Below are 12,176 nucleotides of genomic sequence, written 5' to 3' on the forward strand. Positions count from 1 at the left end.
GGTCGAAACTCCGACGATGCTCGATCGGTACCTGCGCGCGCTCAGTATTCTTTTTATCAGCAGTTGGTAAAATTAAATCAAGGCGCGACCGTAAATTCCTACCAAACATTAATTTTGCGGGGCTAGTCCCTGTGGTACAGTGTTCGGTGTTTCTATAAGTAAACAAGTATTCATACAGGGCATCGTTAACTTTATGTTGACAACTTTTTTCATTTAATATACATTTTATCATTCGTTTACAATTTCTAACTGTAACCTCTGCTTGGCCGTTGCTGTTGGCGTGGTATATAGGAGAATTCATGTACTTTATTCCATTGTTGCTACAAAACAGTCTGAACTCGGTGCAATTAATTTTGACGTCATTGTCTGAAACTAAGACATTCGGTATACCGAAATACGAAAATAAGTATTTTAACTTAGAAATAAGTGCTTGTGTACTTGTGCCATTATTCATGTGCACACAGTCTAGCCACTTACTGAATGCATCGACCACCACGAGATATACCCGTTGCCCTACTGTCATGTAATCGATATGTACACGGTTCCAAACTCCAGGCGGCCGCGGCCAGCTCAGTGGCGCCTCTCGCGGCGGCATGGCGCGCAACGAAATGCAAGTAGCGCACGCGCCGGTGCAGCGTTCGATATCTGCGTCAATACCTGGCCACCACATGCGACTGCGAGCATTACTCTTCATTTTGACAATACCTAGATGCGTACTATGGAGTTCCTTCAACAAGCGCTCCCTAAGTGCCATTGGAATGACGACCCTATGGCCCCGTAACAAGACCCCACCTTCCAGTTGCAAGTCCGACTTGCATTGGAAATAAGGTTTAATTTGATCGCATACTATCTTACGCGGCCAACCATGTTGCATATACCCTATCACCATCTTTAATACGGTATCATTTCCCGTGGCGCGGGTTATCTCATCATATGTTACCGCTGCTGATATCGCATTCATAAAATGTAGGGAGGTAAATGTGTCGAACTGGTTATCGCTATCACAGCGGGTCTCTGATAAGGGAGCTCGAGAAAAATAATCGGCTACCAAATTATTTCCACTTGAAATGTATTGTACTACGTAGTTGTACGCGGACAAAATAATGGCATATCTTTGTAATCTTAAGGCGGTTGTAATTGAAATACCAGTTTTATTATTAAATATCGATACGAGCGGACGATGATCCGTTTTAAGAATAAAAGGATCACTACGGCCATACAAATATTGATGAAACTTTTTCACCGCGAATACAATAGCCGTCGCTTCTTTTTCTATTTGGCTGTAATTGCGTTCACTACTTGTCAGAGACCTGGAAGCGAACGCCAGCGGCCGTTCCACCCCCTCCCCATCGCGCGTAGACAGCACAGCGCCGAGGCCGGCGGGGCCCGCATCAGCCGTCAGAACCAGCTGCGCGTCGGGGTCAAAGTGCGCGAGCGCGCGCTCCGAGGCCAGCTCGCGCTGCACCTCTCGCACAGCGCGGCGCTGCCGCTCGCCCCACTCCCACTCTGCTCCCGACCGCAGTAATTCATGCAACGGGTTCAATACGCTTGATGCGTTTGGAATAAAATTCCTGTAATAATTAACCATGCCTAAGAAACGTTTAACCTCTGTAATGTTTTTAGGCTCCGGTGCATTAAGTATTGCTTTTACCTTGTGCTTGCTGGATTTAAGCCCTTCCTTACTTATAGTATATCCTAAATAAGTAACACTATTTTTGAAGAACTCACACTTTTCTTTCTGTAGACGGAGACCGGCTTCGTCTAGTCTACTCAATACTTCGCGTAACCTGGTAAGGTGGTCAGTTTTATTGGGACCCGTAATACATATGTCGTCCAGCCAGCAACTCACTCCATCTATCCCCGCCAACAACGTCTCCATAGCTTTTTGAAAAATAGCCGGGGCATTGGCTAAGCCATATACGAGACGTGTATATTTTTTTTTTTTTTTTTTTATTTCGTTATAAACAAAGAAAAAAATTACAACAAGTTTTGTACTTATCTGCCAAACTGCACAGCAGTTTGTTGGCAGAAAAATTATTCTACCCTCCACCATTTATGTTGAACCACTTATTTTGTATTTCATACAATGATAAAAAAGTATGTAATTTAAACATGCAAGTATGTCCTACCCAAGGTATCCAAGCACTAATCTTATAAAAGTAAAAAATAATCAACGACAACAACTTTAATGTTGGGTTTGGAGTAAATAAAACTTTTTTAATGTTTTTTTATACACCACCTTTGACATGTTTTTGCACGATCTTAACTGATCTGGTACTTTATTTAGAATCGTGGGCACTAAGTATTTTCGAGTACGTTTTCCATAATAGTTACAGACTTTAGGTACTAACAATCTGCGATGACTTGATTCCTTGGTAACGCTTCTTGTTTGAATTTTATGATTTATTGGTCTTTTGTAATCATTAAGTTGATATTGTTCCATAGCTATGAGCATTGACCGCTTTTCATGCACTGGCAGTATGTTGCAAATCGGAAATAGTTTATTATAGTTATTTTTACATGTCTGCTTTGTTTTTTTATCGACTAAATATTTTAGAAATCGTACTTGTATAGCTTTGATTCGGTCTAGATATGTAGGAAATGTGCGGCCATAACTACTGAGACCGTAGGACAGGATCGAGTCTACAAGTGCATGATACAGCATGTATAGTGTTGCTCTGTTTACTACACCTCGTAAATGATAAAATTTTCCGAGCACAGCTTTAAGTTTATCACATACGATATTAACATGTGCTGACCACGACATATTACAGTCTACTGTTAACCCGAGATACTTATAATTACTCACAAACTCAATTTCACTACACCTGGGTGGCTAGCCGAATGGCACAATCGCTCACGAAACGCTCACGAAACGAAGCGCTAGTAGATATCTATCTCTATCGCGCTTGCGTATTGGCGCGACAGAGCCAGCGGCGTATCGCTTTCGTTTGGCGTCGGAGAAATGCCATTCGGCTACGGGGCCTGCAGTCTCGGCCCCGTCTATGTAAACATTCATAATCATGTCCAACAATGCTTAAATTAACATGAGATGATTTATTATATGGTGAGCGTATATGCATACATTTTGTCTTACTGAGGTTTATGATAATACTATTATCGTGTGCCCATTTAACCAATTTATCCAAGTCACTTTGTACTTTGTCATTTACAACCGCTATATCTCTGTCTGCGTACAACATGCACGTATCGTCCGCATACATATACAATATCCGCATACATATACATATACAATATACATATTTAAATAAACCCTTTGGCGTATTTATTGTGGTGAGTTCCTGGGACGCATCGCTCAACACAAACTGGTTGTATGCATTCTTTAAATCAATTTTACTGTAGTGCTCGCCGCCGCCCAACTTAGCAAATACTTCCTCTATACGCGGAAGTGGATACTTGTCTATCACTAAGTCCTTATTCAAAGTAACCGAAAAATCCCCCGCAATTCGTAATTTACCGTTTTCTTTGAGCACTGGTACAATTGGAGTGGCGTATTGGGAATGGTTGACGGGTACTAAAATACCTAAACCTACCAATCTGTCTAATTCAGCTTCTACTTTTCCTTTAAGTGAAAAAGGTATAGGTCGCGGCTTAAAAAATTTTGGGCTAGCTTTGTTATTTAATGTTAAAGTGACTTTAAACTTATTAAATGCACCGAGCTCATCGCGCCATAGCTTAGGATATTGTTCTAACAAATTATTAATATCCATGTCTTCGCTTATTTTATTTATCTTAGCAGTGAAATATATATCAAATGCTGCCATAAAATCGCGACCCAATAAACCAGGACCCCCATCTTTGACCACAAAAATGCTTATACACTTAGTGTTATTGTTGAAAGTGGCATCAATATTAAAATATCCTAAAGGTGCGATTTTATGACCATTATAAAAACACATACGGACATTACAAGGCAATAATTCGTATTTAGAAAACTTATCATAGTACAAAGCGTCTGATATGACGCAGGTACCTGACCCTGAATCGAGCTCCATGGTAACAAGATCGTCACCTAACTTAACGTCAATTTCAATAGGTTTTATAGAAACGTACCTTAATCTATAGTTCTGACACTCCTCGCAGCAAGCTGCCTCATCCGCAAGATCACTACCTTGCTGCACTATATTATTAATTCTCGATAACTTTGATTTACACACTTTTTTTAAATGGCCAACTAAACCGCACTTTTGACACTTGTAACCCTTATACTTGCACTGTTCAGCCTCGTGATTTTTCATGCCGCACACGGTACACTTGCGAACCTCTCGCCCGCGGTCGGTGGCGGGCTTCGCCCCGCTCACCCGGTACACCGGCTCCTCCTTCACGAGTGCTGCCGCCGCCGACTCCGTGGCCGTCGCCCGGGCATGGCGCGCACTCGCCGCCTGCTGAGCCACCTCCAAAGCCTTCGCGAAGGAAAGTGAAGTCGCGTCCTGCTCGAATAAGCGATCTCGTTCACGGCCTACGTTCATGCCTAGCACAAAACGATTGACTAGAAGCATGTCCAGTGCACTACCGAACTCACAGTGCACGGCTAATTTGGAACTCGCGCCGCCCATCCCTCGACACTTTCTCCTGTGGTCCTTCTCGCCTCGAAAAACTTCTCCCTATCGGCGAAAGTACACCTTTTCGGCGAGAAATGCTTATCAAGCACTTCGACTAAAGCGTCAAACGTAACTGTCTCCACTTTCTTCGGATGAACGAGGTCTGTAGCCAGACGGTAAGTCTCATCCGATAGATGAGTGAGTAATAACGGTGCCTTCTTGGCGTCCTCGACTGAGTTTAAAATAATATACTGTTCCAGTCTTCCATGGAATATCTTCCACTCTTGGGAATTATGGTCAAAAACTGTAAGACTTCCGATACAAGCCATGATTAACGGTTTTTTTTTTTCCCACGCGCGGGTAGATTCGTCGCCAGTGAGGTGTTTGTGAGCGTAAAGGAAACACAGCAGTTCAGTCGACGGTCCGTTTATTACTGACTTACAAAGAAGTGCGCGGGGAGCGACACCGCGCCCGCGCTCGGTTTGCATGCATATACTACACATTTGCTTTAAGTGCCTTGGCATAAAGCTGGGATTTTCAACTTTAGAAACATTTGATGGCACTGTATGACAAATATACTCGTACAGTTAACAGAAAGGTAATCATCGGACGACATCTAAGGTACTAGGTATAATGGAATTGTCATTAGACTCATTAGTGACTCAAAAGTCGAGATTTCCTATTCAAATGTACAGATGACGGACTTGTAGGGACACCGTATGTTTATTTTCCAATTAATAATGCTAATGGAAATTATTACATGCTACATAAATACTCCGAAAATTAAATCACGCAACCCATTTCCCCAAGTGATCAACGTCGGTACAGCGACCTACTAATAATGTCATTACTTAAGGAAAATGAGGAGAGGTCACCTGTTTGTTTACTTTGCGAATTCTCGTTAACTTGACAACCGTTATTTGCCTTTAGACCTGCCCTGGAATGTTATTGCAATTGCTTACTGAGCGCTGCTGGCTGAAATTGAATTCTTTAGGCATTTTTAAAAAGGACATGTTGATTCTCATAAATGATTTGAACATTCCTTACATATTTTCTCTCGCACCGCCCCAGTTTTTTTCTTATCCGGTCTGACCTAATATTTATGTTTCTACAGATGAAAATGTATGACAGTACCGCCTTCGGGTCATTGCTTCACTGGTTTCTTATAAACTCGCCAGCGCTCACTAAGCATTTGCAAGTTTTGCAACTCGCTTGTACAAAACAAATAATGAGTGTGTGAGGGCCCATTCTCTAATGCATGAGGCAAACAACGTCATGAGTTAGCTGGAGTCCTAATCGGTAACAATATTAGTATGAAACACTTGAAACTGTCGATATGTTTCAAATGAGTTTGGGTCTTAATTCTGTTGAGGGCTGTATATTCTGAGATGTGAAATATGTGGATAGTACCTACTCAGGGTTTTTAAACCGTGAATAAATTTCTAACTTGTGTATATAGACCCCTAGGTAGGTATTTATATTTTGCCACAGCGGACTCACTAACTATCAATACTAATATTATAAATGGGAAAGTGTGTATGTCTGTTTGTTTGTCCTTCTTTCACGGCAAAACGGAGCGACGAATTGACGTGCTTATATAGGTGGAGATAGTTGAAGGGATGGCTACTTTTGTCTCTTTCTAACGCGAGCGAAGCCGCGGGCAAAAGCTAGTCTTTGATAAAGCAATACTACACAGACTTTGTGCAAAACTCTTGGTCCTTAGACACTGCAAAAACTCTTGGTCCTTAGACACTGTACCAAGTTTAGGATATTTCCTGTTGATTTCGCTATTTTCATGCCACCGTCTCCTAACTTGTTTAATTATCCTTTCCAGGCTCACAACTACGGCAAACCGTCGATCGGGCCCAAAGAGTCCGAGAAGAACGTGAGAAACTTCTCAGAGGAACAACTTCGCGCCGGTCAGGGCGTCATCTCGCTACAGTACGGCTCCAACAAGGGCGCCACGCAGAGCGGCATCAACTTTGGCAACACGAGGCATATGTAGACTGTTCGTCTGTTTGTTGTGTGGTAAAACGGGTTACGTAAAAACGGGACGTGGATGCTGCTTTTATAATTTCATCAGAAGATCTAAATTGTCTCATATTCTCACTATTTCTTCATCTTTCTTCCGTCGAGTTGTGTTTTTGATCTTCTGATGGTAGTTTGTTTGTTGCGTCCTAAAAGAACTCACAAAATCCGCCAGATAACGTAACCAGTGGGCCTGAGGCTACAAAGAAATTTGAACGCTTTCAATAGTTTTTGCAACCTTTTTAAATAGACAAAAATTGGGCACAATAATTGTCAATTTCTATTAGGTTGGTCGGATCGCAGTTAATGCGCTAGACGACTTAATTTCAAAAGAGGTCAAGCGCTATGCTCTTGAAGTTTTCTCTAGATTTAAAGGGAAAACTTTAAATTAGCCCCGCATCCTTTGTTTTTACGTAACAATCGTTTTACCATGTAAACTCTAAACTATTTATATCTGAAGGATGATTAGCATTAAGACGACTGGATTGTTATTTTCCATGGAACTACGTTACTAGATTGCAGAACGCATCTGTCGTTTGGTTCATTTACATCGCATTTCTGTAATGAGTAATGCCATGATTAACACTAAGAAATACCTAGTGTAGTGTTCTAACTTAATGTAAAGAACGTCTAGAAAACATGGCACCGCGTTTCGATGTATGTAAAAAAATATTTTAACTTATTTTTTTAATTCGGAATAATGCACTGATGGAAAAATGCGAGCATTTATATTGATCGTTTCACGGTAACTGGCATGAATGGAAAGAACGAAACTTTGATTGTTCGAGTGATTGTCAAGAGTGATCATTTTATTGGTTCACGTCAACCATAGACATTTTTTCATTCATTCATTCGTTCTATCTATTCGTTAATTGGCATATATAACCTTAACGCTAATCATCTTTTCATACACCATACATACAATCTATTATGTAACAAGACACAAATTAATAGCACTAGAGATTTCATTAATAGACTAGTTAGATTAGTGTACAAAATGTTGTCTTACAAGACTTGACAGTGGACCATTTTCGGTATTCCTCAAAAATCTCGACTTTAGAATCTCTGCGTGTTTTTAAACTGAATTTTGGTTGCAAATTGACATATTTTTAAGCATTTTATCATTCCCAAGTCATTCCATTTTGTGGATTATTTTTATACCATAGGTGTTGTTGAGATCTTTTGTTAAACCTGACTTTGACTAAGTATTATACGAATTTTTAGACAATTGGCTTAGCTTTTGACTTAATAATTTAATAATTTAGCATTGTGCCAATATTAAATATTCTTCCATTTTAAAGTTTTTACTTACATAATTACTCCAAAAGAGTAATTTTTTGCATTTATTGAACGTGCCTTCGAGCTCCGAAGGAGCCAAAAAGTTGTTTTTAAAAAGGTGTCTATTAAATCTATAAATTTATACGTATATCAGGGTTTCCTTGTTTATTTATTAATTATATCAAATAATCATTCCACAATTTAGACGTATTAATAAGTACCTACATTAGTACATACTGTGATTAATATTTTTTTATGGACATTCTTCTATATATTTTCGTATTGCGTACTGGAATGTTAGACTAAGTTTCATCTTAACAAAGGTAGGTACATATACTACATAGCTGTATGCAGTACGTGGAATAAATAAGTACTTAAAGTATGTTGTGTTTGTATAATAATCCCATTTTAAAATGTAGAAAGACAAATAAGTAAGGAATCAATTTTCTTGCCCTTGCACTGTTGTTAGTGCGTTTTCACATTATCCGATCCGATATTTGACGTAGAAAGGATTTCAAAGTAAAAATAAAAGATGGCGGCTTGAATATATGGGATATCTGTTCTACATCTGATATCGGATCGGATAATATGAAAACGCACTCTATATTGCCCCCACCGTACCGACGGCATATACTGATAAATCCACTATTTCGACTACCGGTACGAGTATCTAGTAGTGACCACGTAGTGACCATCCCTGCTAAGCCGATGTTCCCGGTAAGAAAACTGCTGCCCATGAGATGGCTCATGGGATAGGTTATCCGAAGTGAATAGGTATAAAAACAAAACACGGTGGCTAACGGCAGCCCTGCCCCACAAAGCAGTGCCACATTTAAATAAATCGGTTATTTATTCCAGATACTATACCTACTCTGATTCGCCAGTCTCTTTATTGGTCAGAGATGACGTTTGCTCATCCACTCGTTTCATCATATTACCCTTCCTTTGTTATTTCATATCTCCACAGTTACAGTGATACAAAAGTAATATAAGTTACACGATAAGTACTTTCAAGTATCACAGTTTCATTATGACCAGAAATGTGTGAGCAGTGTGACTAATCGCCATGTTGCGGAGTTCAAGAGAACTCATTTTCTCACAGTATATTGAACTGTCACCACATACAAAATTAAGACGATACGGTAGGGGTCAATTCTCCATACAAACGCTCTCGACTATTTTCTCCCTGGTTTTTGAAGATAGAGCAATGATTTTTTCAACACAGATTGTTATTATTTTTATCTGTGTCGGACCGTTTTGATTTTTTTGATATTTAAAGACTCTAAAGCTTTGCTTTGCTTTTTAAAGACTCTAGAGCCAATCAAAAATTTCCAAAAACGGCCTTTTTTATTGTGGCGCAAAAAAAAGTGTGATACTCAAGATTAGTAACAATTAACCAAAAAAGCTAAACGGTCCGACATAGATTATTTCATTGTTATACAGATTCTCAAATTTCGTTCCGATTGATTAAGTTTTGAAGGAGGAAAGAGTCGAGAGCGGAACCTCGATTTTAAAGATTTTTTTGAAATATCTTTTGACTGAGTTGTTCTTAATGGACAATTTTTTTTTCGATAAATCTAGTTAATAACACTTGTATATTTAACTAAAATTCCCAAGTTGAAAGGGAGCCCCCCTTTCATTTTAGCATTTTCCTCTTAACAGCGACCTCATGACAATATTAGGGTAAACGCAGCTATTAACGCCCCCCTTAAGGCAATTTTAAAATCAACCCTTATTTTTAAGTATACAGATTGCCCTAAAATTTAATTTTTTAATTTTATATGATAATTTTATGTTTTTAAAAGATAAATATTAAGTGATCTGTACTTACATGATGGATTTGGATGTAAAAAACATACTATAAAATTGATGAGTCGATTGTTACTATTACCGCCCCATAATAATGGCTGTGAAGCTATTAACGATTTTTATGCAGCTAATTCCGATCGTATGTGAGACAAGGTATTTGTGCTCAGTGTGTATCGTATATACTTACTAACTGACGTGTGTAGTTGTAATTGGTATAGTAACCCGATGATGTAACTATGGAAAGCTTATTTTTTACAATATTTCTTATTTTTTACATTTAAAAAAATACTGTAAGGTTGGATAAGTGACACAGGAAAAAGAGGGGCAACTGAAACTTATATGTTTGTAATAATTGTATGGCTTTAATAATATCCTTAATATTATAACCTACTTATTTAGGAACGATCGGTCATATCTTCTCATGGTTTGTAATAGCGATTTCTATGAGTCGTTGAAAGAATATGTAAGCACTAACGTAAAATGTATGACCGACCCATATTAAACAACATTATTATTGTTATTTTATTATTGTTGTGGCTACTAAACACTTTGTTATTACGTGATATTCAAAATTTTTGACATAAAATCAGTTTTTATGGGTAAAACTCCTTCACAAACAATGTCTTACACAATATCCGTTTTCCAAAAATATTGTTATTTTAGTAAACTTTACAACGTCAAAAGAAGAAAACTAAGTACAAATGTGTATGTCGTTAATAGCTTTTTGAAAAAAACTATTATTTGGGTCTCAAATAATCTATAAACATACTTATGTTTCTAAAGAATAATATTGTAAAAGAAAGAAAAAACTTAACATGACGTTATAGTCATTACCGACCTATGGGTCGTTGATAGCTGCTACTACTAAAACTGATGAAGCTATCACCGCCCAAATTTAATTTCATGTTTTATGTATGTTAATGGATGTTTTTTAACAAATCGTGATAACCAATCTATAATTTATAAATGACTGAATATAATTAACAACAAAAGTAAATGTAAAATAGTCAATTATTAACATAAACGTCTTAGCCAGATAAGTCAAATCCTTACTTGAACGTGCAAGCGCCAGTATGGAATGTCCTTCTTCTTCGGTACCCACGACTTGATTGACGTATTATTATGATTTCTCGAACTACCACTCAAACTAATGTAACGGTTTACTGACGATTCGCCAAAAAACGTTTCCCAAAGTTTCACATCCCAAACTATTATTCCCAAATTATCATTTCTCAAATAAACGTTTGGCAAAACTACTTATCGCAAATTGACATTTAGCAAAACTTTTTTTGGCAAGTATTTGTTTCCCAAAATATTTACTTGGTCAAATTTCATTTTACCAAATATTATTTAGTCAAAGGTATTGTTAGGCAAAATTTCCATTTCCCAATATATTGTAATTAAATGGCGCACTAGAAATTTGTTTGTTGATTTTATACTTTGTGTCCAAGATTTGTGTGAAATAATGTGTATGTCGTACTTTTTTTCCTCCTGCTGCAAATGTCAAGGATGACATTTTCACTTAAGTACATGTCCGGATACATTTTATTAAAAAGAAACCTTATGTTTTCAAGACCATTATGTTCTTTTAATTTTTAATTACTTTAAAAAGCCATTTCCAGTTTGCTCACTGTCAACCTAACACGCTCCTCCTCGCTTCGCTCGTCGTCGCACCTAAACTAACCCTGTCGCACACGAGTTTTCTGTTACAATACTAATAAAATTATTACATTACATTTATGCCTTGTAATATTTATTGTCAAACGTGGTTTTGCATGGTGTAATTTGTAGAAACATTTTTTGACAAAAAAATAGTTGACAAAATAATTTTGTCCAGTAATTAATTTGACAAAAATAAAGTTGAGCAAACTTTTCTTGTCCAACTGAAGCCTTGGGAATAAAACTGAAATTATTATTTGACAATTTTAAGTTAAATTTGGCAAAAAAATCTTCGGTAAATTAAATTAATCCCGTAGAAATGAAAATGCAAATGCCTAAATATTTTCGAAATTTGCGATGTGAAATTTTGACCAAACATGTTTTTGGGATATAAGTTTTGCCATTAAAAACGTTTGCGATATAAAGTTTTGTCTAAATAAAATTTGACTAAGTAAAATTGTGCCAAATGATAATTTGACCAAACAAGTTCATTGCGAAACATACCTTTGCCAAACAATACTTTGGGAAATGAAACTATTGCGATATGATTATTGGGAAATGAAATTTGACGAAACGTTTTTTGGCGAAACGGCAGAACACCTAATGTAACACTACCCTATACTCAAGAAATAAATGCTTTTAGAAAATAACCTACCTACCCTCACGTTACTAGTGGCAACGGATAAATGCCGAATTACTTATTAGATCGGTAATACCTTCCGATTTTCGATGGAGCGTTAATAGCTGCGTTTACCCTATACTCATACATTCCTGTGTCGTAGTCAAACGCACAAACGCTCATGATAATATATCTTTCGTGGCTTATCTATCGCTCTTGCG

General features: G+C 37.8%; 1 protein-coding gene across 1 annotated transcript in view; it reads left to right on the forward strand.

The window, feature by feature from the left end:
- The window catches only part of LOC125233271 (myophilin), a 33,476-nt gene extending 26,583 nt beyond the window's left edge, over positions 1–6,893 (forward strand). Inside the window, exon 4 of the mRNA XM_048139217.1 lies at positions 6,397–6,893. Within this exon, the coding sequence (XP_047995174.1) occupies positions 6,397–6,567 (171 nt within the window). The 3' untranslated portion in view covers positions 6,568–6,893. The remainder of the gene's footprint in view (positions 1–6,396) is intronic.
- Positions 6,894–12,176: the final 5,283 nt, after the last annotated feature.

Source organism: Leguminivora glycinivorella, chromosome 14 (assembly GCF_023078275.1).
Source record: "Leguminivora glycinivorella isolate SPB_JAAS2020 chromosome 14, LegGlyc_1.1, whole genome shotgun sequence".
Classification (NCBI taxonomy): Eukaryota; Metazoa; Arthropoda; class Insecta; order Lepidoptera; family Tortricidae; genus Leguminivora; species Leguminivora glycinivorella.